The 27900-nt window shown below is 44.9% G+C and overlaps 2 protein-coding genes across 2 annotated transcripts; both read left to right on the forward strand.

Annotated features, from left to right (window-relative positions):
• The first annotated feature begins 129 nt into the window (after positions 1-129).
• Positions 130-16653, forward strand: LOC114591364 (cationic amino acid transporter 2-like). Its single transcript, XM_028718304.2, has 12 exons — positions 130-324; positions 3944-4319; positions 5923-6078; positions 7383-7551; positions 7814-7944; positions 8279-8501; positions 9803-9939; positions 11826-11928; positions 12766-12908; positions 13528-13694; positions 14163-14271; positions 15156-16653. The coding sequence occupies exons 1-12, from the start codon at positions 289-291 to the stop codon at positions 15281-15283; spliced, it is 1878 nt and encodes a 625-aa protein (XP_028574137.2). The 5' UTR covers positions 130-288; the 3' UTR covers positions 15284-16653.
• Positions 16654-18103: 1450 nt separating this feature from the next.
• On the forward strand, positions 18104-23356 carry LOC114591365 (platelet-derived growth factor receptor-like protein). The gene is made up of 6 exons (XM_028718306.2): positions 18104-18292; positions 19951-20287; positions 20431-20582; positions 21076-21369; positions 22403-22542; positions 22977-23356. The coding sequence occupies exons 1-6, from the start codon at positions 18238-18240 to the stop codon at positions 23196-23198; spliced, it is 1200 nt and encodes a 399-aa protein (XP_028574139.2). The 5' UTR covers positions 18104-18237; the 3' UTR covers positions 23199-23356.
• The last annotated feature ends 4544 nt before the right edge of the window (positions 23357-27900 follow it).

Here is a 27900-nt window from a genome sequence, read left to right on the forward strand (position 1 = left end):
TCCCGCCAGCCTGGGCAATCCTCAAATGTTAATTAAAGCTTTCCAGCAGAGCACTGAGCCGCTTTGAATTTGCATGCAGCCGCAGGAGTGATTTGGAAACTGTTGGGGATGGGGTGGAAATCTACATAGGTTCCCCATGACCAAAGTGGGGAGAGGAGGGCAGAGGTGGGTGGTCGGAGAGAAAGAAGGTTGGGCTCCACATCTTATGAAATACATTCAAATGAGGCAGAAACAAACCTACACAGTGACTCTGGATTTGCCTCCCTCCCTGCATTTCTGACTCTCGGCATGGAGCTGGTGCAAGTGTCTGGAAAAAGAGCAAAAGTAAGTAGATTAGTTTACAAACTGGGGCCTGGGTGGTGGCCAAGAGGATTTCGCAATTCAATTTTGCCCTGCAAAAGTGAAAAAAGTGTGCAAAGCACAATTTTCAAAAGTGTGACAAATGTGAGAAGAAGAAAACTGAACATAGGAAGTGGGAAAAGGGCTGGAGTAGGACCGAGGTGTCCTCCAAGAGAGGGGAACGATTCACTGAGAGCCAAAACAAGCGACAGTGAGTACTGAAGAAGCACGTTTTGAAAAGGGAAATCCTGAGAAGGGTAAGTGAATGATATTGTAAATGAATGACCTGAGTGTAAGTGCATGATTTTGTTGATTTAAAAGCAACACCTGGTTGGTGCTGTGTTGTAATCTATGGTGAAAATGCTTTCTTGTCATTTTAGTTCCACATACTAAGAGGAAGTTCATGCATTGCCTCACAGATTTGCCAGTTACACCTGTTAGCTGAATAATAATGCACATCAAAATTGGGATGGGGGTGGGGCTACAGAAAGGAATGCATGAATGGAAAATGATAGTAAACTGCAAGAGCCAGCTACGAAATGATTTTAGGCAGTTTCCAAATTAAGCTGGAATCCCAGGAGGGTTAGGATGCAGTGCACATCCAGCCCATGGGGCAATAGCCAATGGACATTCCGTGGACAGCCAGACTTAATATCTGACAGAGGAGGCAGGAAGAACAACATAGAGACATGAGCTGCCCTAATCAAACTAATGGAGTATGCTGAAATGGCCAGATTAACTGGGAAACTTAGAAATCAAGACCATAACAAATATAAAAAAGAATGAAATATGTTTATTGCTTATGTACAAAATCATTGTAAGGAAGTTAATGCATTAGTAGGATTTTTAAAACACTTGTAAGATTATGGAGAATATTTAAATTTGGAGATAATCAAAGATAAAGACGTTATTGACGTGCATAAATTAAGACAATACAAAGGATCCCTCGACTTCCCTCTACTCCAGTCTTCTTCAACCTCAGCCCTCCAGATGTTTTGAGACTACAATTCCCATCATTCCTGACCACTGGTCCTGCTAGCTAGGAATCATGGGAGTTGTAGGCCAAAAACATCTGGAGGGCTGAGGTTGAAGAAGACTGGAGTAGAGGGAAGTCGAGGGATTTGAGTAATTCCAAAACATAGATTTAATACTATGTGAATACAGTTGTTTGAAATTTCTTATTTTATGTTTTTATTTTTACTTTAATGTGATGGTTTTGTTTAATTGTAAAAATTAATAAAAATATTTATAAAAATAAGAAGAAGAAAGACATGAGCTGCCTTACAGTTTATATTCTTTTTATTTAAAATTGTACACCACAGCAATATGTTTAAGGAACAGTGCTAGAGAAATAGTTTGTACCAAGAGACATCCAGTGTCATACAAATGGACTTCCCTCGGCTCTCCTCCCTCTGCAGTCAACTTTGAAACAACCACGTTCAGAATTCTGCAAGCTGGAGAACTTTCCCTCACAGATGCATTACAATGTGGAACAGTCTGAAGTTCACTTTTAGAATGCTATGTCCCAGGAGGCAAATGTGTGTTCTGGGGACATTTCTTCCCAGACTTTTCTCTGTGGGTGCTCTGTAACTATGGATTACCTTCCCTTTGAGACTTCATTGGCCTCTGTCCTCCCACCCATTCACCTTTCTTTCTAGGCTGGCCGCCAGTTATGTTATCTAACTCAAAACTCAAGTCTATTCTGAGTTTCTGGCACATTAGGCAGAATCTGTGGTGTGTAATATATGAAGGAATGATATGGTCAGCACCATGTCTCATCTCATTTGATTTCTCCACTCCAGTGGCTCCAGTCCCCAGTTATGTGCCAGTTCTTCTGTTAGAGTACACCAACCACCTCAGGGAACACATGCTGAGGGACAGTGACTGCAGCTCCTTAGGTGTTCCTCCTGGTAATTCTCTTGCGTTGGAAGACAAGTGTTGGCCTGTCCCAAACTCTCAGAACTAGCCATTACAGAAATAAAATTCAGTAATGAAAGAAGCCTTCTGTGCATGGAATGGTGAGGGTGCCATCTTGTCCTTCGTCTTGGGCAGAAAAATGTTTTGAATTGGCTTTGGAGCAGCCGTGATCGTATAGTGGTTAGTGCTTTGCATTGTGGATTGGCCCTGGAGCCTGCTCATATACCAAACCAGCGATTTTCAGGAGTAATGAGTTGTCCTGCCAATTTGCAACAGAGAACAAATTTCCTTAGCTCCTTAACTCTCTGCTAATTGCCTTCATTTGCCTGTCTCCTCCCTTCCACCTCATATATGGGTGGGATATAGCCTTTAGCTAGTGCTATTATAATTTATCTAGGAGGACTTGGGTGTTATTTTTCAGGTGCAGGGTAATAATACCGGCTCCAAATTGAAAAGTACCCGTTTATGTTGGTAGTGGTGGTGATGCAGATCCAAAGATGGGTGGTGGGTTCTCAGCATGGATGAACTGGAGTGTAGTAGTCATTGTGTTTCTAAGATGTGTGAAGCAACAGCTCAAGATTCCACTGGGTCACCCAGCAACTTTAATTCAGTGGTAGTCAATGTGGTCTCCTCCAAATATTGTTGGGCTACATCTCCCATCAGCCCTAGACGATATGACCAATGCCATGGACGGTGCAAGCTGGAGTCCAACATCTGGAGGGCACAGGATCAGTTGCCCCTACTCTAAACCCTAAAGAATATGCAAGCCATGTGAACAACTAACCTTTTCATATGACTGCAAATATGACTGTATAACACTATGACTGTTCATAGTGAATTGCTTTGTTGTCAGCCTCCAGACTCACAGAAAGCTATAAGCAGCAGATTATCAGATTTGCAGAGGAACAGCCTCTTGGATCCAAAGTTGCAGGGAGGTCCTAGAAGTAACATGTAGAAGATAGGAATGTAGCACATTTTTCACAGCCAATGTGAAATGATATTAAGGTGGCAAGTGTTGTGGGAAGAGCTTTAGTCTGAAAGCCATAGCCAGGGATATCTAAAAGCTGAAATATGTTTAGATTGTACTTAAGAAAACTTAATTCCCAGGAAGTTTGTCCCATTGGACTCTGAACTGTATGAAGGATTACCTACAGAGTACTACTGTTTCAGGGATGTAGAGCTGGAAGCAGAACGGATAAATCTGCTCTAGTTTTGTGGGTTCAGAGTAATTTTTTCCTCCTCCTTTCCTTTCCACCACAAGTTTCAGTCTAAGTGCACAGGGAATCAATCATTCAAAGCCCGTATAGATCATGAATCAAAACCATTTTGCTATTGAAGACTATGGGTGACCGGCTGGTTCTTGAACTAGTTGCATGTTAGTTAATATCATTGGGGAAAAGTCACCCTGCGATGGTCTGAACTGAACCCCTGATGATAATGCCATTAACTCATGATAGTGCCGTTTCTCTGAAGAAAGAGTTTCAGCCATTGGAGAGTGTTGCGTTTTAGACAGTGAAGAATATGCTTGCTGGAGGGATATTCTGCTTGCTATTTCATTCTCATGGACCTCAAAGGTCATCCAGTCCAAAACACAGCCGAGGCAGATTGTCAGGAAGGTTTCTGATGTTGTTACTCTTTTTATAGTCACACCACTGTTTATGATCTCTCTGGATTCTTTCTTTTTCAGATGTCGATCTCGGATTCCGTGCTCTCCTTCTATCAAATGGTTTCCCGTAGAAAAAGAATAACAGCCGGTGCCTGTAGAGAATCGAACTTGCGTCGCTGCCTTTCCACCTCGGACTTAGTGGCTCTGGGTGTGGGCAGTACTTTGGGTGCAGGGGTGTATCTCTTGGCAGGGGAAGTAGCCAAGACCACCGCAGGCCCCAGTATCATCATTTCTTTTCTGATTGCTGCTCTGGTGTCCATCCTGGCAGGACTGTGTTACGCTGAGTTTGGAGCCCGGGTGCCTTTGACCGGATCAGCTTATCTCTACAGCTACATAACAGTTGGAGAGCTGTGGGCATTCGTCACTGGTTGGAACCTGCTGCTCTCCTATATAATTGGTATAAACAAGTTTTGGGCTTCTGTGTTTTGACATCTACCGTGTGGTTTCATTGATAAGCCAAAGAGATGGGCCTAAGAAATAATAACTAGGCAGGCAGAACTTTTTTTTTTAAGTTGATGTGAGTTGAATTTGTAGCTCAGAGCATGTGTTATGCATGCAAAAGGTTCCAGGTTCAGACTCTGGTATTTCCAGTAAGGCTGTGAAAGGTCCCATTCTTAATCCCTGGAGCACTGTTGACAGTCAAGAGAAGGGTCTAAGTCAGCTTCATCTGAATGGTTCAGACAACCACATCCACTCATGCCCATTTCATCATTGGAAAACCTGGGTGGCATTCAACTAACTTTTTCTGTTAGTGCAAGGATTAGTGCTAGGGCAAGGGGATGTGTGCCCCCACACTATCCCCAGATCTTCTCTGGAGGCTTGGGAGAATCCGCAGAACAAATTCAGGGGAGAGAACGAGAGAACGTTCTGCTGCAGGAGAAATCCTTGCACTGACGGACTGTTCACCTAAGCACAATGTTGAACGCAACCCCTAGACTACACACAGTGTGGATGGAAAAAAATGCTGCATCTCCTGTCAAGAAATGGTCCCCTATTTCTTTTGGGCCTCAGTGAATTTAGTCTGTGGTTTTCCAGCGATGTGATGGGCACGAGAACTTCCACTACCAATCATTGGCAGCCAGTCATTTATTCATCTGAAATAATGATTAGCACAAAACCATGAAGAATCCATATGCGAATACAAAATGGCAGTAGAGGAGAATAGGTTAGTATATACTTATTTAAGATGACCACCCTCCAATGTGATACAGTGACAGGACATCTCTCATGCAGAGGTGTTTTTTTTTACTGCAAATAATGTGGTCATTTAAGACACATATTTATCTGACACATTTTGTAACCTGTCCTGAAGGTCAGTATAGAAATGTTTTGAATGATGAAATAAAATCCTATCAATGTCTGATAGCTAAAAGTTGCTGCTCATTTGACTTCTAAGGGGATCTTATATGATAGGAGAGCTTCCACTGCAAGTTCAAATCATGGTGGGTGCATCATTCCCAATTGGCAAAAAAGTGGGTTGAGTGATAGCACACTTAAGCTTTTTATTTTTTACTTGTTATTTGGCATAACATAGGTGATGTGTCATCTGGACTGTCAAAAATGCAGTGTTCCCTATAAAAGCAGGATGAGCGTAAAAACTGCCCCCTCCATAAACTGAGATGAAAAGACAGAATGAGGAAAAAGAATTATGCAGCCAAGGGGTGAAATGGGTGAGCACGGAGTCAAGAAGAAAGACATGCTCTTTGTAGTGTCATATATAATGTATGTGCTGCCCACACAGCAGTTTAAGGCTGACATGCTTCCTTTGAAAGAGAGTGCTAAAAGGGCACAGCTTCATAGTACACAATGGACATCTTATACCTGAGAAAGCTGTTGTTTCGCATGGACCATCAGAGGTCCATAAGCCTTGAAAAGCTGATGCTTTATACCTGTGTACATAGAACAGTACATAGGGCCCTGCAATATCCCTTATTTTTAAGGCTCGATGTACTGTACCCATATTTGGCAGTGTTATCTTTAAACTGGCTGATTCTCTACAGGTACCTCCAGTGTAGCCAGAGCATGGAGTGCTACTTTCGATGAGCTCCTGGGCAAACGGATCAGCACCTTTTTCAGCACCCATATGGCCATGACCTCTCCAGGACTAGCTGAATACCCTGATATCTTTGCTGTTTGCCTCATTGTCCTACTGACAGGTATGCTTGTACTGATTTTTATTATATTTTTACTATTGTAAGGATCCTTGAAACCCACCCTGCACCAATTTTATTGGAGACTGCCCATTAAATTTTATACATGCAAGGAGTTTTTTCCTTCCCACCATGGGCTTAATGCAACTGTGACAAATTGGTTTTGAATAATAGTAGCATCTCAGTATAGTTTCCAAACCCTGTAATTCTCACCCACAGTAGGGTCAGGGGAGAAATTAACTTCGGTTTGCATTTAGCTTACCTAATTCACATTTTCAGACACAATAAGCCCAATTCTGAAACAATACCCAATTTGCACTTTCTGAAGCCATTCATGAGCACAGCAATCCTTTGAAATTCACACTTATCCAAATTTTGCAGTGCAGTTCTCCAGCCAAGTAATGTGAACAACAATGTGTGCGTATAAATGCATACGCATGAATGACAATAACATCCAAGATGCATTATATATGGGGAAATTGCCTTTCAAAAAGGTAAAATTGCATATAAAAATGTTTATAGTAGGAAAAATTCTCGCAGAAATGCTTATTAATTTTCCTGAGAATTTCTTCTTAAAAGACATATGCAAACTTGCGGGAATGTGGCAAACTGAATTTAAGATTGGAAAAATGACAAACTGAGAGAAACCAAAACTGGCCTATTCACCCATCCCTACCGACAGGTCTTTTGCATTTACACTGTTGCTGTCTTTCTTGTTTCTGCTGGACTTGCCACTTGTTCTTTAATAGTTCTCCATGGTTTCAAGCTAGGGTCTTTCTCAGCCTTACCTGAGCTTGCCAAGAATTGAACATGGGACCTTCTTCATGCAAAGTCCAGTAGTAAAGGACTAGAGGACATGCTTTGTGGAGCCAGTGTGGTGTAGTGGTTAAGAGCGGTAGACTCGTAATCTGGTGAACCGGGTTCGCTTCCCCGCTCCTCCACATGCAGCTGCTGGGTGACCTTGGGCTAGTCACACTTCTCTGAAGTCTCTCAGCCCCACTCACCTCACAGAGTGTTTGCAGTGGGGGAGGAAGGGAAAGGAGAATGTTAGCCGCTTTGAGACTCCTTCAGGTAGTGATAAAGGGGGATATCAAATCCAAAACTCTTCTCTTCTTCTTCTTTCCATGCAGAAGGTCTAATATTCAATTCTTGGCAAGTTCAGGTAAGGCTGGGAAACACCCCTGCTCTCAGATTTTTCCATATGGTACAAGCAATAGCTCATATCTACTGTACTTTGCAAAGGACACTGCCTCCATCCATAATAGTTGTGAGGCCCAAGCAATGAGAAATTGTATCCGTTGACTCCTTAGGTCTCCTCTCAGTTGGGGTAAAAGAATCCACCACAGTGAATAAAATCTTCACAGCTGTCAATGTGCTTGTCCTTCTATTCATTATAATAAGTGGATTTATCAAAGGGGACCTGAAGAATTGGAAGATGAGCAAGAATGATCTGTTAATGACTGCTGCCCTCAGATTTAGGTAAGAGAATGGCTACACAAGCTCTTGGGCTGCAGTAAACACAGGCCACACAGATTATATTTCTACAGAGGTTACAAATTATTTAAATATCTATTTGCTGTCCTTTCATGAAATCCCCAAACAGCTACCTGACTTTGCCTAACGGTAGGACGGATCCATGTCCACCTACCATTTCCCTGCCTCCTTTGCTGTACCTGTCTACCAACTATATCCAATCAGATCCTTCTGACATTGACTTCCTTTATGTCACCTTCCTTGACAGGAACCAATCTGAGAATGGAACTTGGGACTTTGGGGCTGGAGGGTTCATGCCCTATGGCTTCAGTGGGACCTTAGCTGGAGCTGCTACCTGCTTCTATGCTTTCATTGGGTTTGACTGCATTGCGACTACAGGTAAGCAAGAAAGAAGACAATTACAAAATGTCCATGATTGGTAACCCCATCCGGCAGCTAATAAAGAAAGGAGAAAATATCTATTCACCTCACAAGGGAGCCATTTGTTATTAAAGCTCTCCTGTGTCCAATTCCCTTCCTAAGAGGAGTGGAATGTGTTGTGACTTAGGCATTGCTGTTGTTGGAACAGAAATCCATAGGCAATCCTTTTGGAATAACCAAAGCACCACGTAAATCTTTGCTTAATCTCTACAGTGACAGGTTAACCATACTCATGTGAGACAAAATGTGTAGATTTTAGAATGGTGTGACTTCTTGTGTTTATGTTTACCAGGGGAAGAAGTAAAGAACCCCACAAAAGCCATCCCAATGGGGATTGTTCTCTCTCTGCTCATCTGCTTCTTAGCCTATTCCGGTGTTTCAGCTGCCTTGACCCTGATGATGCCTTACCACCTTTTGGACACCATGAGCCCTCTGCCAGTGGCTTTTGAATACAATGGATGGAGCATGGCCAAATATGCTGTGGCTGTGGGCTCTCTCTGTGCTCTGACCACCAGGTAAGGACAGGATGCGCAATTTTCCCCATGCTTGCATTTTAAGGATATAAGAAGAGTGTTGCTGGATCAGACCAAGGGTCCATCTAGCCCAGCAGTCTGTTTCCAGCAGAGGCCAGAGAGATGCTTCCAGGAAGCTCATATACAGAGCATAGAAGCAACACTCCTCTTCCCCACTGTTTGCTCCCCAATTAGTGATATTTAGAGGTTCTGTTTATCTAACATGATACTAATTGACTTGATAGACTGGTGTTCTATGAAGTCATCTAATTCACTTCCAGGGCTGTCACTGTATCCTGTGGCGAAATTAATGGTACTGTCAGGGAACTGCCATCAGTGCCGGAGGGAGAGAGAGAGCTCCAGAGGGATCCCAGAGAGTGTCCCGGGATTGGGAGAAGCAGCCCATCTTCTGGGGAAGGGAATCAGCTCAGCTCCAGTGGAGAAGGGTGGCAGATGAGGGAATCAGAGAGGCGGTCACATGACTCCTTGCCGGGGACCAGCGGGGAGAGGAAGGGTCCTCCGCTGCCTACGCCCTCCTTGCGCAGAAGGCTTCCACGCAGGGAGAGTAGGAGGAGACTGGGCGTCAAAGAACTTCTATGTTGAAAGAAGTTTAAGAAACGCCCACTGACGGATTCTGCCAGCGATTGAGACAGCCACGGGTGAGTGGCTGTCCGGACAGGAAAGGTTCACTCAGGCAACCCAGCCAGGTGTTGGCACCGGCTTACGCACGAGCAACCCCTAGAACCATTACAGGTACCTTTTGTACCTTTTGGATCAATGTAATTAGCTGACACCACACTCTAGTATTATAAGGGGAAAACACAGTAATCTTCCCTCTCTCATTTTCTCTCTATATATAATTCATAATTTCATAAAACTCTACTATCATGTCTGCCCTTGGATCCTCTTTCTACAAAGCTCTGGTCCTCTGGGTCATAAAGATTTCCGTTTTATGATGATGATAATAATCATAACATCTCTTTGTGTGTCAGGCATGTTTTGTGCACCAGCTACCAAGGTGCAAATGTGATTTCACTCATGAGCAGAGATGGAGCTTTGGGGTACAATGAACTCCTAAGGCATTGGTTTGACCTCAAGATCTACAGATCTACACCACTTTGATAATAGCAATGAAGCACCAGGTAGATCCTGGAAATTTGTTCTCTATGCTTGATAAAGGTCTGCTTTATTGTGTGTAATGCAAGGTCTCTTGTACATCTTGTTGTACAAGAGTCGGGTAAAGAAAAGGAAGAAGAGGCTATAATCTTGAGAATTTTCTTCACTTTCTCTGCCTTCTTGTGTAGCTTGCTAGGTTCTATGTTCCCGATGCCACGGATTTTATTTGCTATGGCCAGGGATGGACTCCTCTTCCAATCTTTGGCCAAAGTGAGCAGCCGACAGAGCCCAGTGATTGCAACTCTGGTGTCTGGAGCTGTTGCAGGTATGCATGGAAAAAGGCTCTAACATTGACTAGACCTCAGAATAAACCTGCCAGTAGACAATGGACTAAGAATCCTACTTTGGACTTGATCTAGTTTAAATATGAAATAAGGAACCTAAGAAGACCCCTGCTGGGTCATATTTGGGTGCACACATAGTCCAAAGCAAGTATGGTCAACGTTGTGTGCTCCAGATGTCGTTGGACTCCAATTCCCATCAGCACCATTCACCGTGGTCAATTGTCAGGGATGATGGGATTTGGAGTCAATAAACATCTGGAAGGCACCATGTTGGTTTTCCCTGCTTGAAAGCAATACTAGTTGCTTTAAAAAAATGTCTGGAAACAGGACATTAGGGTAGCATTTCAACACAGAGCAGGTCAGCCTGTGAGACTGAATGTTAGACTGCAAGAGTTCCTTGACCTTCCCCATGCCAGAATCAGTCTTAGCCGCAGTTGGATTCCAAGGTGTATCTCCATATGCTTGTAAAATGCAAGTTTTTCAATAGTGACTAGGGCCTGTTCCCCTCCTTGCTTTGCTCACCAGCATCATCTATTCCCACAACCCGCCAACCCTCCCACCCCAACCCCTTCCTCCTCCCTTCACACTTGGCCAACTTCTCCTGCCGCTATACCTAAGCAACTCCCATCCACCCCAGGCATAATTCCTCGCCTCTCCTTGATCACATATCCATCCTCTGGGTCCCTCTTCCTCACCTTTCCTTGGCTGCCTCCTGCTTACCTGCCTGCATCGCTATCCTCTGGTTCCTTCCTTCTCTCCTTGCCCTGCATCTCTGTCCTCTGGATCCCTCCTCCTCTCTTCTCCTTTCTTGCGCCACCTGCCTGCCTGATGGTCGGGCAGCTCATCACACTGAAGTTCGCAGTGCCACTTGTCTGTGACTTCCTTATAATTTTATATATTAGAGAGAAACAGAAAGAGACTCCAGCCAATACTCTAACACCTTCTCCTCGTGAAGAATGAATCCATCGAGCCATTTTTGTGGTTCCTTTCTAATACTGTCTTGGATTGAATAAGGACAAGGTAAAGCAATCATTTAAATGCTCCATGTTATAACCTCATATCTCAGTTGCAAGGAAATTGCACTGGAGTGCCACACTAGGCACATGAGAGACCACTTTCCACATTTAGCTTGATGAAATGCTATAGCTGACAAAAAAGTCAGTATGGATGGATTTCTTTTCTTTTTCTCTTTTTCTCTAAACAACATTATGTAAATTGTCCCTCTGTCAGGATGCTGGTTACCCAGGAAGTAGAAAGACAAGGAAAAGTTTCTTACCGTCCTTTTTTATTCAGTATTTACAGAGAGAGGCTATAGAACCCAGCCTCTTGGATAATGGTGATGTCCTGAGTAAATCTCCACACACACCCGTCTCTCCCACTTCCTCATTCGTCACTTCTGCGGGTGCTGCTATGTGCCCTCTGTCTTTGAGCTCGTTGCTCTCCTACTTTTAAGGCTCGCTGGGTTCTGGGAGAGGGAGAGGCTGGGATGCTTTCTAATGACACTGTGTCCGTCAGCTGCTGTTCCGATTGTGCCTCCTCCTCCTCCTCTTCCATTATTTCCCAACTTTTCCCCTCATCTGCCTCTGAGCTATGACGTCTCAAAAACCACTGTTGTAAATCTATACTGTCTTCCTCTTCTTCCTCCCTGGGAGGGTCAGGATGGGGAGGCGGTCTCCACCATTCCTCCTCTGCCCAGTCCCTGACACCCTCGTTGAAAGGAGGTCCCTAGACCTGTACTCTCCTTGACGGGAGGGAAGCTCACTGGGAAAGGGTTTCTGCAGGAGACCATATCTTCATCTATGAGGCTACAAGAATTAGCAGAAAATATGGTGGTGTTTTCTACAGGCCCTCTTCCTTCTTCTCACAGGTTTAATGGCTTTCCTTTTTGATCTGAGGGCCTTGATTGATATGATGTCCATTGGGACATTGCTGGCCTACACACTAGTAGCTGTCTGTGTTCTTCTCCTCAGGTAATGAGTTGTCCGTTATTTATTTCTCTCTGATGCAGATATGGAGTGCTCATCATAACAACATCCCATGTAATATAAATGTCATTCCAGAGAAGTAGCTTCATTGGTCTGTTTTACTTAAAGAAAAAAAGATCTTCCACCTATTATAGGATAAATAAAACACCTTCTGGAGCTGGCTTCTGAGGTAGCTATGGTGAAAATGGAAGCAGGGCAGTCTTTATTCCAGATTAGTTAATCTAGAATACATGTCTGTGGCTCTTTCCATTATCAACACTGTCTGTACTCTCCACTGGCATGAGATCTCCAACAGGCTACCCCTTATGAAATGCAGGGGAAATAAAAATTGACTGGGTAGAATTTCAAACGACGCTAGACTAGCTTCTATTTTACACATTTTAAACAGCCATGGTATTAATTCAGGGCAGGCCATACTGACAGTGATGCAATTATTTAGCAGCTGTTTAGTCTGCTTTGTAGCAATTATCTCCTCGAAACTAGTAAGATATCAGTGGGAACAGCCTTTGGATTTCTCAACCACACGCACAAGTAAATGATAAAAGAAGAAAGAACAATTCATCATAAAAGAGATTATTCATTCGCAAGGCACAGTCTGCAAGGCCTCCTTTGGCATCTCTTTGTTCAGAATCTTGTTGCACGTGAGTGAATGTCATCTTTACCTTCTCTGAGGCTTTCTTTGAGCTGGACATTCTTCGAAACCTTGCACTGCCAAGACCTTCTACTGTCAGCTAGTGACGCTGCAGATTCCACTGACAAAGCAATCTGGACGAAAGGCAGATACTAACTGATGTGTTCATTGATGTTTAACTTGCTTTGCAGGTACCAACCTGATCCCAGCTCCCTTGGCCCACCAGAAAAGAAAGGTCCAAGCAGAATACTTTGGGTGGACCTCCTCATCCATCCTCAGATGATCCCGAACCACAGCTCCTCCACACTAGTGTCCCATTCTGTGCTTGTCATTGGTGAGTATTGGAGCATCAGTTGGAGGGGGGAATGCAGTTCGCATTTACAGGCAAACTTGCCTGATTCAGGCTTTGGGAAATGATGCCCAGCCGCTGTAGAAATTTGCACTTCTTTGAATTTTGCAGTGTATACAAGTTATGCAGTGACCAAGCAATGAGTGCATTAGATAATGGAAAATATAAATATTAGGAAAATGTGCTTTGTAAAAAATGTGTATATGAGGCAACTTTGCATTTAAAAAGTTACTATTAGAAGAAAATTCTCACTGAAAAATGCAGGTGAACTTTCATGAGGGTGTAACGAAAGAAATCACAAACTGATGTGGAAATTGAACATCAGATTGGAAAAATAAGAAATGAGGTCTTTAAGTTAAGGAAGCAGGGTGAAACCAAGCAAGGAACTGTTAACTATAAAGAATCGTCCTGCTTAGTTATTACAGACCTCACTTGAAACTAGCACAAATAACCGGTTCATAACATTATCCGGTCAACTGAGCCTTGCCTTTTTGATTAGTTCTCTTCCAGTGCACTTGTTGTGGTGCATGGGGTGGTCTTTTGTTCCAGGAAGATGCCCCCTGCTTCCTCACAGCATGGTTTTCAGAGTCCATTTTCTCTCCAGCTGTCCTAGTCTGCATCACGTGTGTGCTGAGCACAGCAGGACTGCCATGTTTGTTATCTGGAGGTGCCTGGTGTGTCACCTGCCTTGTTCTCCTCTTCCTGGGGATTCTGGTGGTGTCCCTAATCATCTGGAGGCAGCCGCACAACCAGAAGACAGCAGACTTCACGGTAAGGAAGAGACTTCATAATTGACACTGCCTAGCAAGCCTCATGACTATGTTTGACGTGTTGTGAATGTTCACGGGAAGCATGCATCTACCTGGGAGTAACTCAACACATAGGATTGCACTATAAGGGTGTGTAGAGAAATACCTGTCAACAGGGGGTTTTCTCTGTGGGGTGAGATCCACTTCTTACCACCTTTGCTTCTGACCTGAGGGCTGTTTATCTGCTCCTCATTGTCCTCCTCTTCCCAATGCAGCCTGTGTAGTGTGTAGTGTGTGTGTGTGTGTATGCCAGCTTGCCAATATCCTCCTTAAATTGTGGTAAACTGGGCACAGCACTCCAGGTGTGGGAGTACTTTTCTCCCTGCATGCTCTCTCAGAGTTACCAAGGGCCATAATATGGAATAATATTCTTTTTTGTACCGTTCATGTCTAATCTCAAAAATCTCAAAGTATCTCTGCACTCGTTTAGGTTCCGTGTCAGCCATTCTTGCCCATCCTCAGTGTCCTGGTCAATAGCTACCTAATGGTCCAACTCAGCGGTGACACCTGGCTTCGGTACATGGTGTGGATGGCTATTGGTAAGCCTTTAAGAAATGTGCCACAATTCAGGGAACTTCAGAAAATAATGATTTGGAAAGTAAGTGTCATCTGAATTTATTATAAGGCAGTGCTACCTAGCTCTTATCAGGACTAATACAAGATGGGCATCAGTTTTGGCAGTGCCCTGACCACCACGGTGGGTGTGTTTGGACCCCCTGCTCTTCCTTCTTTTGCCAGGATTAGGCAGCACAGCAGCAAAGATGCTGGTCTAGCTGCTGAACCAACCATTGCATTTTCTAATATTTTGCTCCTTCTCATGGAATTGGTTCATGCATACCTGGTGGTCACTTGATGACTGCAGTATCAGCACTGTAACCCACCTGAGGTGCAGCCAAGCAGCAGGGTATGTAAATTAAATAAAACTGATGTGTCTAAATGGTCCACCATTGATCTAATTCTAGAGACAGAGCTGTCACATCACACTGCATTGCCTCAAATACAGTGCTTTTCAACAGAGACAGTTCAGATGTTCAACAAGGCAAGCCAGTCAGCAAGTGCCGAGTAACTAAGAGAAATCAAATTAAATCCATGTATGTGTGACTTAGTCGGTGAAGGAATTTATGCCTAGAAAATGACAGTTACAGAAGAGCATTTCATCTGTAGGCTAAATCAGGGGTAGCCAACAGGGTGCCCTCCAGACTTTGTGGACTACAACTCCCATAATCCCCTGGCATTGCCCATGCTGGTGGAGCTGACGGGAGTTGTAGTCCAAAACATCCGTAGGGCACCAAGTTGGCTAACCTGAGCTAAATGTCCTGATGTGATTTCAAATGAAGGAGCTTTCTCTAATACGGATATATTTGTGAGGGGGAGTGCCTATCTGGGGCATTGTTGGTTCACCTTGTCCTCTTATATGCTGTAGGCTTCCTAATTTACTTTGGCTACGGGATCCACCACAGTGCAGAGAGATCCAGCCACCAAGATCCATCCCCAGAGAAGACAAAGCAGGCAACAAGTGACATGGATCCAGCTGTCACCTGGGAAAAATAACTCTGTGGTGTGGAGCAACTATCTTCCCTGGTGAAAGGACTTCATAAGAATGGGATTTCACCCTTCCCTTAACTATCTATAGATGTGTCTATTTGTAGCACTCCAACCTGGTATTCTCCAGATGTTTTGGGCAACAACTCCTATTAGCTCTGGCCAGTGCAGCTATACTTGCCGGGAATTGTAGTCCAAAACACCTGGAAGGCAAGAGGTTGAGGAAGGCTACTCTTGAGCGAAACAAATAATTGGATACTCACAGTTAAGTAATGCATGCAATTCATATCCATTGGCTGAGCAGGTGTAGCATCGTGGCTGAGTTCACCAACAAGCTAAGTTATTGGATGAATGGAACAAGGTTCGCTGGTGCAACGGGACTCCCCCCCCCAAAAAAACTGCTCTGCAGGGTTTGGGGAAGCCACAGAACAGGTTTAGGGGTTACATGGGTTTAGGGGTTACATGGAGAAGTCACACTGCACAAGTGGATCTTGTTCTGTACCCCCATTTAGCATGGTTTTGTTAGACAAGCTACAGTTCCCACAGCTTTGCTCCTCGTCTCCCCAAATCTGCAATGTGGGGATAATGGCAATAACAGTGGCACATCTGGTTGTGCAGGTTTATAAGCCATTCAGGAAGTCTCCCTGCTGCCCAGTTGGCATTGGCCTTCCAAGGTATGGAGGGTAGCTGAGCTGGCAGCAGAGACACCTCTGATAGGCCACATCCCCTCACTCATGAGATTCTAATCACATGGGGGAAGCTGAATACCCAAAGGGAACTCCATCTAGAGCCCAGCACCAAATACATGCACCTCATAAAGACGATCAAATGGATAGCAGACCCGGCCAATACTTGGCAACGGGTCTTTCCTAGGGCTACCACTTTCCAGTGAGGCTGAGCAAAAACCTGGCTGGACATACTGTACCTGAAAAAGAGAAGGACCTCCTCTTCCTCATGTTCCAGAAAGGGCAAAGCTGGGCACTGTAGTTTATGCACAAGTTTATGCACAACAGTTTATGCACAACAGACCTCTGTTTTTTACTGCTCATCCAGTTTCGTTTGCTGAAATTTGAAATGTGTCTGTAGTTGTCCGTTTCTTTGGGTTTGGGAGCAAACAATGCTAAAGTTACATCAACGGTTTTTTTAGATCATTGTCTGTTACAAATCCCCCATTTCCACTCATCTAAAACTAATAAGAATGAACTTTTATTATTGTTATCATTTACTATCTTATGAGTCGCAGCTTATTGACTGAATGGTGATGCAACATGCCATTATTTACCTCAGTCTGTTGCTTGTAATATGCCAAAAAACGTTTCCTGTATTTTTTGTAACCATTGCCCCATCAATTAATGAGCAAATATATTGCTACCATTTAACCTTCTGTTCTATTCATGCTCATTGCCATTACAAATACTGACTTTGGGTACATCCAGGTGTCATTCTACAACACTTGCCAAATTTTGACGATCCTAATGGTTTGTTTTAGACCATCAGAATCTGTATGTGTGGTTTCTCATTTGGTGGGCATGAAGCCAGCAACACAGAAAACCGAGAGAGAGAGAGAGAGAGAGTTTGTAACAAATCAGTTTTTAAATTCTGAAAAATATATATCTGAAGGCTCTTTTTTGATCTGGTCAAATGGAAATCCAGATAAGAAATAGGGGCGGGATTCACTTCATTGAGTCCAGTCAGAGAAAGCCCTGCTTTGCTTGCTAAAAAGGAATTTCCCCTGCCTCCACCTGTACCCAGGAGTGCGAGGGAAAGGAGGATCGTTCCATCTGGCCAGCTGCAATGCTTGCAACAAGGAGTTGTTCACCATAGTGTGACGTTTAATTTCCCCTTAGATATTTACCGTATGTCCCAGACTCCCAGTTGTATAGTCACAGCAATATACTGGTAAGCTGTGTGTGTGTGTGTGTGTGTGTGTGTGTGTGTGCCAGCGTAACTCCAATTTAAGCAGAGTTTAAGGCAGATTTACCACTTATATGTGCATAATATGTCCAGTATATCAAAAGATCTGGCATAAGACATTCGTTTTAAAGATGCTGTAAAGCATTCATATTTTAATTTATTTGTTACATTTGTAGACTGTCCTTTCTTCAAGGATCTCATCTTAGTATTCAGAGGATCTGATGAATATCTGCAGCTTTACTGCATCTCTGGATCTGTACTGGGAGGAGGAGGGTGGGAGAATTTTGGTTTAGTTCCTATCTGGTCCAGGGTTCCTGAAACAATATGTATCCTAAAATGCAGCTATATGTTAGTGAAAGTAACATAGAAGAAATTAGGGGAAATTGCTTGGGGGAATAGTATATTGGGCAAAATATACAAAAATGTGTATCACTATGAGAAATTCAAGCTAAAACTCTGAGAAATTTCTATAAGGACTTTTAAAAATAAACAAATCTCATAATGTTGGGGAAATGTGGAGAACTGAATATTAGAGAAATGAAGAAGAAGAACTGAGAAAACAGAAATGTAGAAACTCTTCCATCTCTAATGGAGAGAGGCACTGGTCCTCGCCTGAGCTACTTTGATTAAATCTAAGAAACATCAACTCTTTTCTCTGCCCACCCCCCACTGCTTTCTGTGGAATGCATCTGAAAAGGGATCAGCCATAATATTTTGTAATTGGAAATTGTTGGTTTTAAGCCTGGAGCGCGTCTGACAGAGTGCTGCACTGAATAGGCCTATTCACCTCCCCTGTCGGATCCTGACCCCTTGCGGCATTCATGTGTGAAAGGGGTTTTGTTGAAAGGGGCAAGCCATGAGTTTGCTTTGCTTTGAAATCTCCTTCCTACCCCCTACTACCCACCCCCTCGGCTTCCCCGCCCACCAAGGAGAACACTTTGGTGTGAGATTTCTTCTAAGCTGTGAAAGTTGCAGCAGCACGTAGCAACTTCGCCACTTGTAAATTGGGTGTGCAGAGACACATTTTCTTGTCTCTGGTTCGTCCCAGGATGAATTTCAAAGTGCTGGCTGTTTGGAGCTGCTTCACCCTCCTCTTTGTTTGGGGTAAGTCATGTTTTCCTTTGTCCTTTGTCCCTCTGTGTTCCTACGATTCCTCTCCCTTCTCTAGCAGAAAAATAAATGTTAAAATGCTCAGGGCATTTCTCCATTTCCCACACAAGGAATTTCTTGTGGGGAGCATGAACACCCACAGCCTCTCATTGCTGCCGTACACCAGGAGCCAATCTGGGGTAGAGATCAGCTCCTGAGCTTTGACCTGGCCTTGGACTAGATTGCAAGTGCAGATTTCCAACATGTCCAAACAATTGGGAACACTGCTATAAATATGGGAAGGGTAGAGGCGTACCTAGGCTCCTTTGAACCCTTGGCAAGGAGCTGTATTCGCACCCTCCTACAGAAAATACCCACTTTACCACAATAACCACATTAGAAATTACTACATTTTACATGACCCACATACTCGAAGCATCCAGAATGAGGGCAATTCGAGGAGGAAGGGCAAAACAACCCCAAATGCCCTTGTGTCGTGGTGCAAGGATAGGAAACTTCTTCCGCTTTTGATCTTATCATTGCAGCATCACTGTGTTGTCACACAGTGACACTCCATAGTCTGATAGGTCCTTTTTGGGTACCTGCCCTTGCCCCGAACCAATCCCTAGGTACACCTTTAGTGAAGGGGCAGACAAGAGAACAAAGCTACTCAGCAAACTTGCAGAATCACATTTGCCGGAAGATTTGCTGAACATGATATATCAGGACCGTTTGAGAATGTCATGGTTTGGGTGGACTATACTTGCAAAGAGTCCAAAATTTTAATTGAGCTTTTTTAGAGTGGGAGAAATTCATTCTGCAGGCAAAGATAGGAAGCCTCCTTTAAGGCAAGGTGTTCTGTGAACCCCTAGGGCTGCCAACTGGTTCCAGTGCTTGTGGGTCTCATTTGAGCTCAAGTCCAGAGAAGCAATAGCAGGTGGTGTGGTGGGACCAAGGTACTTACCTGACCTCCTGTCAGGTGAGTCGCTGGCTGCTGCTTGCCAGGACGGGTAAGGTGGTAGCAAGGTCTGTGGGGAGTAAATGCACCAGTGGAGCCAATTGGGGGCTCTTGCCCATGCATGTGCACCATGCCACTGCCAACCAGGTGCTCTCCAGCTGTTTTGGACTACAACTCCCATCAGTCCCAGCCAGCACAGCAGCACTGACAAGGGCTGATGGGAGTTGTAGTCCAAAGCAGTTGGAGAGCACGCACTTGGGAGAAGCTTAATATCTGTAGTGTATTGTGTACAGTGGTACCTCGGAAGTCGAACAGAATCTGTTCTGGAAGTCCATTTGACTTCCAAAACATTCGGAAACCAAGGCACGGCTTCTGATTGGCTGCAGGAAGTTCCTGCAGCCAATTGGAAGCCGTGGAAGTCACGTTGGATGTTTGGGTTCCAAAGAACGTTAGCAAACTGGAACACTTATTTCCAGGTTTGCGGCATTTGGGAGCCTAAACGTTTGACTCCTAAGTTGTTTGACTTCCAAGGTAGCTCTTTGTATTCAATTGGCAATAGTCCTGATGGGTGTGGCAAGATGACGTTCATAAATAGAAAGTTTAAAAAAATAGGATTGGTGCAAGAGACTGGTGACACCAGTCCTATATCATGTATATATGAAGTGAAGGTCAAGGCCACTACTGTGATGTTTCATATAAATGTTTATCTTTGTAGCTGAATGCCAAAAAGAAAAGCCTTCCAAAGCTTCGGAGAAGGCAGCCACGAAGGAGCCAAAAGCCAGTGGCTCCAAATTTCCCAAAGTGCCAAGTAAAAAACTTAAACAGGGGCCTCCAAAGTTTCTAAAGAAAAGCCAAGTTAAAGCCACGACTGTTCCCAGGGAAGGGAAGCTGACCATTCTGACCAGGGCAGTGGCAAAGGGGCAGTTCCAGAAAGTGTCCAATACGCTGGTGCTAAGAGCAGGCGAAGCCCTTGACTTGCGCTGCAAAGGAAAGGCGGTCAAATGGAGATACCCTCCCTACTTGGACGATGACGACGTGGAGAGGCGACTGCGGTGAGCATATTGATGGCAACTGTTTGTGTTGGATAGATGTGACATGGTCTTGTGTTCAGTGGTGAATGTGCTTATGGATGGAATGTCCCAGGTCTGGAGGGGAAAGCTCTTCCTTGCCTCACCTTCGCCCTTGTCTCTTTCAGAATCAAACACTTTGAGAGGCACAGTCAGCTGACCGTCGCCAATTCCACCGCGGCAGACACGGGCGAGTACAGCTGCTGGTCCTTCCAGTGCCGTGACAGCGAGTGTCGTGATGGAGAGGACAAGATGGGCAAAACATTCATCTTCTTCACAGGCCAGGCTTTTTTCTTGGATTAAGGTGGTGGGGGCTGGACCTCTTCCTCCCTGCTTTTGGTTTCCCCTTTCCTAGTCATTATTTCCTAAGACACCCCCACACACTCATGAGGGTCACTTGACAATACTGGGCAGGGCCAGAAGAAAACTGGGTGGAGCTGCAAATGTGAATATTGCGTCTGTGCAGTTGGCTACTTTTAAACACACTTACAGCACCACCAGCCATCCTCGGTCCATGCATATTCCATCAGGAGGGTGAGAGGAGGACTGGTAAATGAAATGGCTGTGGAGGGTGGGGGGTATGGCCTGGGGATTAGTCCAAAGGTGCCATTTCAAAAGCTGGGAACCCTTTTCGTTGAGAGGCAGCAGCTTTTTTGACAAATGATTGCATGTGGATTTTCTAGAGAGGCTATAGATGACAATAATGTATGGCGCTGCCCAGGAGAAGACACTGTCTCTACACATCCAAATGCCCCTTTCTGTTTCCCCCTCAGACCCTCAGGAGCTATTTGTGCCCACAGAAGATTACTATGAAGTGATTCAGCTGCGTACAAACCACCCCACCCTGCTGCCGTGCCAGGTGACAAATCCAGCAGCCAAAGTGACGCTGCACCGGGAGTTCCCCCCTGAGAAAGTGCTTGTGGATGGACTAGACATCTCGCATGATGTGAAGAGGGGCTTCATCATCCACCGCCCACAACCTTCCCATGCTGGCTCCCTTTTCTGCATGGCCAATGTGGATGGGGTGAGGCAGATCTCCACAAAATACATGCTGATTTATGTGAACTGTAAGTTGCCTTAACAATTAATCATCTATCTCTTTATCTCTCAAGTGTGTGTATGTGTATAAGAGAGAGGGAGAAAGAAAAGTCCACCAATTTGCTTGCCTTTTCATTTTAATGTCTTTTTAAAACTCAGCTTGTCAAATTCAGATTAATTCAGCCCAAACTGTCCCCAAAGGGTATGTGGCTGCTTTAGAGATAAAAAAAAGTTCATCTAATCCAGCGGTTATCAACCTGTGGGTCCCCCGATGTTGTTGGACTACAACTCCCATCATCCTTGAGCTCTGGCCTTGCTAGCTAGGGATGATGGGAGTTGTAGTTCAACAACATCGGGGGACCCACAGGTTGAGAAAGGCTGGATCAAACAGTTCCATTCTTTTGCAAAAGGGAATGTGACTATGAGAATACAGGTGTGTTCATTCTATCCAAGGGATGTGCTTATGCTCAGGGAGACTGTCATGCCAATTAAGGAAAAGGAGTCTTGGTTTGCTGACCACAGGTTGCAAAGGAATGCCCAAAACTGATTCTAACCTAATTTAAAATGATTTATATACAACTCCCAGGCAATCAGGACCCAGGCAGAATCTGGGAGAGCCTATGAGAAGGGAGTGGAAAGTATTGTCACTTTCCATGATGTCCATTGAATGAGGCCTTTTTCTCCAGGCAAGAAGTAATTCTGATTCGGCAGGGTGTTGGCGGCACCTATCAAAGTTTGGAGTCATTATTCTATCAGTGACACCTTGATGCAAATATTTGCCCATTGCTGGACTTGCACAAAGGCTACTAGTCAGATTTAGAAGGCTTCACAGGCAAGGCCTTGTCGCAGAGCATCACTAAGGCTGGAGACAGTGTGGGAGAGGCCTCAGACTCAGGATCCACTGCCCCATTTCCATTCAGCCTGTGCTCCAAGTGGGAGAACTGTAGAATTTCGTCATGCCATGCCTATCTAACAACTCCACAAGGAGCAATGGGGCAGCGGCAGAAACTGATGCCTATATGCTGATTTCTTTTGGTGTGTGTTTTATTTCCAACTCTGCAGATCCTTCTTCAGTTCCCAAGCCAGCTATCAGAGCTTCAGTGGCCTCCTTCCGTGTTGGAGACAATTTCAATGTCACGTGCACTGTCTTTGGGGAATCAGAAATTGCTGTCGATTTCACGTGGGAATATCCAGGACAGCAAGTAGGTAACAGGTTGCTGATGGGGTGAGTGGGTGTGGGATAAGAAAAGTGGCTTGTACTGTAACAGTACGGGTCTTTTAAGCCCGTCTCCTTTCCTGCTGATCTGTGGAATTTCCCCCTTAGAAATTGAACAAAGGCTAGCCAAACCCACAAACCTAGCCAATGAGAGCGTACAAAGATAAGCTGAATAATGATTGGCCTGACCTCCTCAAATGAGTAGGCCAGAGGCAGAATGAAAACACAAATTGTTCCTCTGCAGATAAACACCAGGCAGCCTTGTCATGCGGTTTGCTTGCACCTGAATAATTTCCAAGTTACAGGAGTGGGTGCCGCTAGAATTCCACACACTGGGAAAAGCCACTGCTAAACTCTCTTGTGCACTGACTACCATGTGGTCTGCCATGTTTCTCAAATAATGTCCTTTCTCACTTTCAGATTGGCAGACCACCCTACATTCGCGAACGCACAGATTTGGTGCGACGTGGTGGGCAGGTGCAGCAGGAATCTGAGAGCATCCTTTACGTTGATGAAGCACGTGCTGTGGATGATGGTTTGTACACCTGCACCGCTGAAAATCTGCAAGGAGGCACTGCAGTGTCCACCCGCATTCGCTTGGTTCCAGCCTCACCAGCCCCGAAGAAGGCAAAGTCTGGGTAACCACCTCTGGTCCTGCATTGCTGAAAGTCCAGGTCCTACTGGAAATCCAAAGACTAGAGGCTGCCATCAAAAACCGGGGGATAAATAGTTGCCTTCTTTTATTTTGTCCTTTACCCTTTTCATGCTTGACTCATTAAAGTAGCACGAATCTTTTTGAAGCAGAATCTTTTTGCTCGCAGGGATATTGTGAAAGACAGGAAAACGCTCAAAGATATTCATGACTATTGCCAGAAAAATGCTATCTTGGGAATTCTGGCTCTGTGTGAACATCTTATTCACAGGGCCAAACAAGATTATTGAGATCTATGATCCGATCTCACCCCTCTTTAAATGTTATGTATATATCAGCCTGGAGAGACTCCAGACGGGATTGGGACCATTTGTCTGGTTACGGAGGGTTAACCCTGCAATTTTCCCAATTGAGATCCCTGCCAGCAGCTATATGCCCTGTTCCGGCATATATGCGTGTACATGCAACAGCAGTTTCGAAGGCAGGTACGCATGAGCAGAATTTCAGTAAGTAGGCGATTTATTTATTTTTTAAAGTCCCCCAGCACTGCAGTCCAAATCTGTATTACCCACATCCATATCTACCCCGTAGGTCCTATTGGACAAAATGTAGAGCTGGGAGTTCTTGCCATCTCATCTGCTCTGGCCCTTGTGGAGATGGTAAAACCTTTATCAGGTAGCAATTTGCATCACTGAATGCTTCTTTAAAAAAAAGGAAAGGAAAAAAGGCCTTCACAAAGAAAACTTAAGAGAGAAAATTAGAGGTAGAACAACCAGAGATTTTCCAGGAAGGCACTAAAGTCATTTTGGCAACATCAGTCTATTTTATTTTATTTTTATGACTTTACCCAGTTGCTTATGATGTCCATTTTCATCTGTACTTCTTAACTGGTTCTAAGTAACAAGTTCCAGGGTGCCTGTTTTCCCTCTCTAGGTCTAAGTAGCCAATTTTAGGTGCAGGCCCAGTGATTTTCCACTGAACTGAAATGCTCTTCACTATAAAGTTTTTTACTAGAGGCTGCAGAGTCTTCAGAAGCATCACCCATCAGGGAAGGGTGTTTAAATTCTTTGGCTTGGATCCAAGTGTTCCATGCGTGTAGCAGTGGGCTCCTATAAACCATCTCCCCAGACTAAATAGCCAGATGGAGTCGTCAGGGCTGTATGTACACAGTTGTGCAGGTCCCAAGCATGTACTCAGATGTCCTGCTTAATTCAGAAGGCCCCACCTTCTATTGCATATGTGTAGGACCATAGCCATAGGAAGCTTGCAGTTACATGTTGGGAGGCGACTGAGAGAACAGCTTTCAGTCTCCCCCTCCCATTTCTCATGACCTCCCCACCCCCCTTTCTGCAAGAGCACACACACACACACACACACACACACACACACGGCATTGTTGCCAACAATCAGCATCACCCTGCAGTCCCATAATCAGGAAAGAAGGATATGTACCAGGGGACCAAGAAATAAATCAAGAGGTTATGAGGATGGCAGAGAAGGAGGCCAAACATCCCCCCCCCCCCTTATAAAGAACAAGTATACTTCAGAAATGGGAGGGAAAGTACATTTCATTCATTTGTACGCTGCAAGAAAGTACATTCATTTTGCAACACTGGAAAATTTCCACCAGCCGCCATTTTACAACTTTCTCATGCTATTGCAGCAGGCTGAATAATATAATAATAAAACCTGTTATCATTAAGTGAACAGAAACACAAAACACCCATCCCTGTTTGCTAACATAGAAATGAGAGAGCCAATGCCTGGATCAGATCCCCAAACTCTCATCAAAATAAGCACCCTCCTTTGTTAATAACTGTAAACAGAGTCCTGCCCTTTGTCTCCTTCGCTAAGGCGTACTTCACGTATTTCATTAGCCAGTGATTTCAAGGCGCGCTTCTACGACGGAGGCTGCGATCCTCTACACACTTACCTGGGTGTAAGAATCAGTGAACTCAAGGGGGCTTACTTCTGAGTATACACTTTTAGGCTTATCCACTGGCCGTCTTGCAAAGTATTGAAAGCTGACATAAGTAATGGAGTGGGCCCTGTATTCTTCTGGAAAAAAAAGTGAAAGGTTTTATTCCTGTCATCCTTTCGTGGCCTGCTTCCAGCTCTGATTCTGGACTGGGTGGTTGAAGGCTTATGGTAAGAAACACCTTGCCTGATGGTGGCCACTACAATGGGTGAGTCAAGAAAACCAGCTCAATAGATTGAAAGAGCCACCTGGTTAATGCTACTCTATGCTATTTGTATCACCTCTTAAAGGTGCCTGACAGCGTTTGGATCTGGTGTCAACTTTGGCTCCCTTCACTGGGACTGCAGAGCCTTTGGGGAGTTTCTGTCCTGAGAACTGTTGGTTCAGAAGTCTTCTTCTTCTGTGCTGCTTCACTTCCAGGAAGAGTTGGTAGAGGTGCATCTGCAGGCTGTCTCAGGCCTTCAAGTGCTCTGGGCATTATGCCTCTGAATACCATTTGTGGGCAGGTGGGGTTGTGTTCATGTCCAGCTTGAGACTTTTCACAGGCATCTGGCTGACCACATGAGAACAGGATGGAGGACTAGATGGGTCATTGGCCTTACATTCTTTCAGCTGGCTAGAGACAACCCCCCAAAAAGTGTTGTTATTGCCCTTTCCCCCCTCACAAGTCCTCTGAGACATACAGTGCAGACTCAGCACTACAGTCACCAGGGCCGTCTTTAGCAGATGCGACGCCGTGGTACAAATATCCGCCCAGCACTCCCAACTTACCACGGATAGTGTTGGGGTGGCCATAGCTGCGCACTGCCAGTCATGGGGGGGTGGGGTGGCGGTGCAACTCTCCCCCATGCCGCTGTGGGAGAGCGATCCCCGCAGAGGCTTGGGAGGAAGCTGCCTTATGGTTGGTGGGGCGCAGCTGGCGGGCGTGCAGGGAAAGGGGAGGCTGCGGGCAAAGTTGCGCAGCTCCCCCACTTGCTGGGGTGCCCTTGAGAGGCCGGTGCCCTGGCGCGACGCACCACTAAGCCCTATGGGAAAGACAACGCTGACCATCACATCTACACCCTATGTTCAAACCATTCTTACACAAGTTTTTGTGAAGAATCCTGGGAACTGTAGTTTGTTAAGGGTGCTGCTGGTTACCATAGGTCTGTGTGGCCAGCACCCTTAACAAACTACAGTTCCCAGGATCCTTTGGCGAAAACCATGGCTGTCGTCTAAGAGTGCTTCAAATGTATGGTGTGGGTAGATCTCAAATTTTGGACATCTTTGGGAAAGGGTACGTTGGTGAGGCTCTGTGGTTCCAATAGCCTACAATAGTGAAATAAGAAGAGTAGTTACCTTTTCCCAACCCCTGCTGCCACTACAAGTGACACATAACATGCTCAGCAGTGCTTACTCTCTGAAGAAGTGAGTTGTTCAGGGAGAGGGTGAGCAACCTCCTTGCATTCGCAGGGCTATATGAAGTTTTGTCTGAGGAAGGGCATAGCTCAGTGGTTGAAAGCATCTACTTTACACACAGTAGGTCCCAGGTTCACTCCTTAACATCTCCAGGTAGGTCTGGGAATGTTTCTACTTCGAGGGCTGCTGCCGGTCAGTGTAGACAATATTGAGCTAGATGGACCAATGGTCAGACTTCTTATAACACAGCTTCCCAAGTTCTTTATGCCAAGTCGGATTACTGGTCCATCTAGTCCATATTGCCTATTCTGACTGGCAGCAACTCTCAGGTAAGGATCTTTTCCATTCTGACTACCTTTACCTGGAAACTGGGATTGAATCTGGGCCCTTCTGCATCCATGTGCTTTTCGACTGACACAATAGCCCTCCCATGCCTCAGAATTCCTTTAGCAGCACTAAGGCCAGATCAGAAAAGTGCTGGCATTAACTACAGTACCAGAAACTCGGTCACTTCGATTATTTCCACCCCCTCTGCCAATTCCCTAAAATCCACACAGAATTTGCTTCATAACTTACATAATAAATGCTATAGAGAGAGAAAATCACTTTAAAAAAATAACAAAGCGGGTGAGAGGTTTTCACCAACACACACATATGAGATATTTACTGTGATCACTAGTTAGCAGTTTCTCACTCCCACTTATCATCACTCTGTCATACACTAGTGACAGATTTTCCAACTGATACCATACTGAAATTTTGTGGAAAGCCTCAATTAGATACAGCGTTATTACAAGCTAGCTGTGTTTCTCCAAGATAAAACCATTTCACCACTGCAGACAGAGCTGCATTATATGTGAGGAATGACAAATAAAGGTTTGCCAAGACTGAGGGTTGGGTGGGATCCAATTGTTGGTTGCCCGAATTATTATTTCAGGAACTGAACACGTTAGCAAACAAACGTCACTGTCGCCAAGCCATACTGCAGAAGCGGAACCCACGCCTTTGAGCTAGGCCTCCACAGCTCGCAACCCACTGGCTGTGACGCAGCCCACCGGCTGTGAACAGTCTCCTAGTTTTGTCATCTATCGGGTACTTAAAAAATGAGTGTGTGCATGTGTCTGTGGGAAACACCTGGCTGACCACCAGACACAGCCGGTGGGGCTGCATTCGGCTGGGTGGCCCACACATTGCAGAGATCTGTGTGACGTTCTCTCAAGGTAACAACCAGCAGTTCACTGGTTTTTCCTGAGCGTCGCTACTGCTATGTGCCACTGTTTTTGCACTACATGCTACATTCACATACACAGTACAAA

Source organism: Podarcis muralis, chromosome 2, assembly GCF_964188315.1.
Source record: "Podarcis muralis chromosome 2, rPodMur119.hap1.1, whole genome shotgun sequence".
Taxonomy (NCBI): Eukaryota; Metazoa; Chordata; class Lepidosauria; order Squamata; family Lacertidae; genus Podarcis; species Podarcis muralis.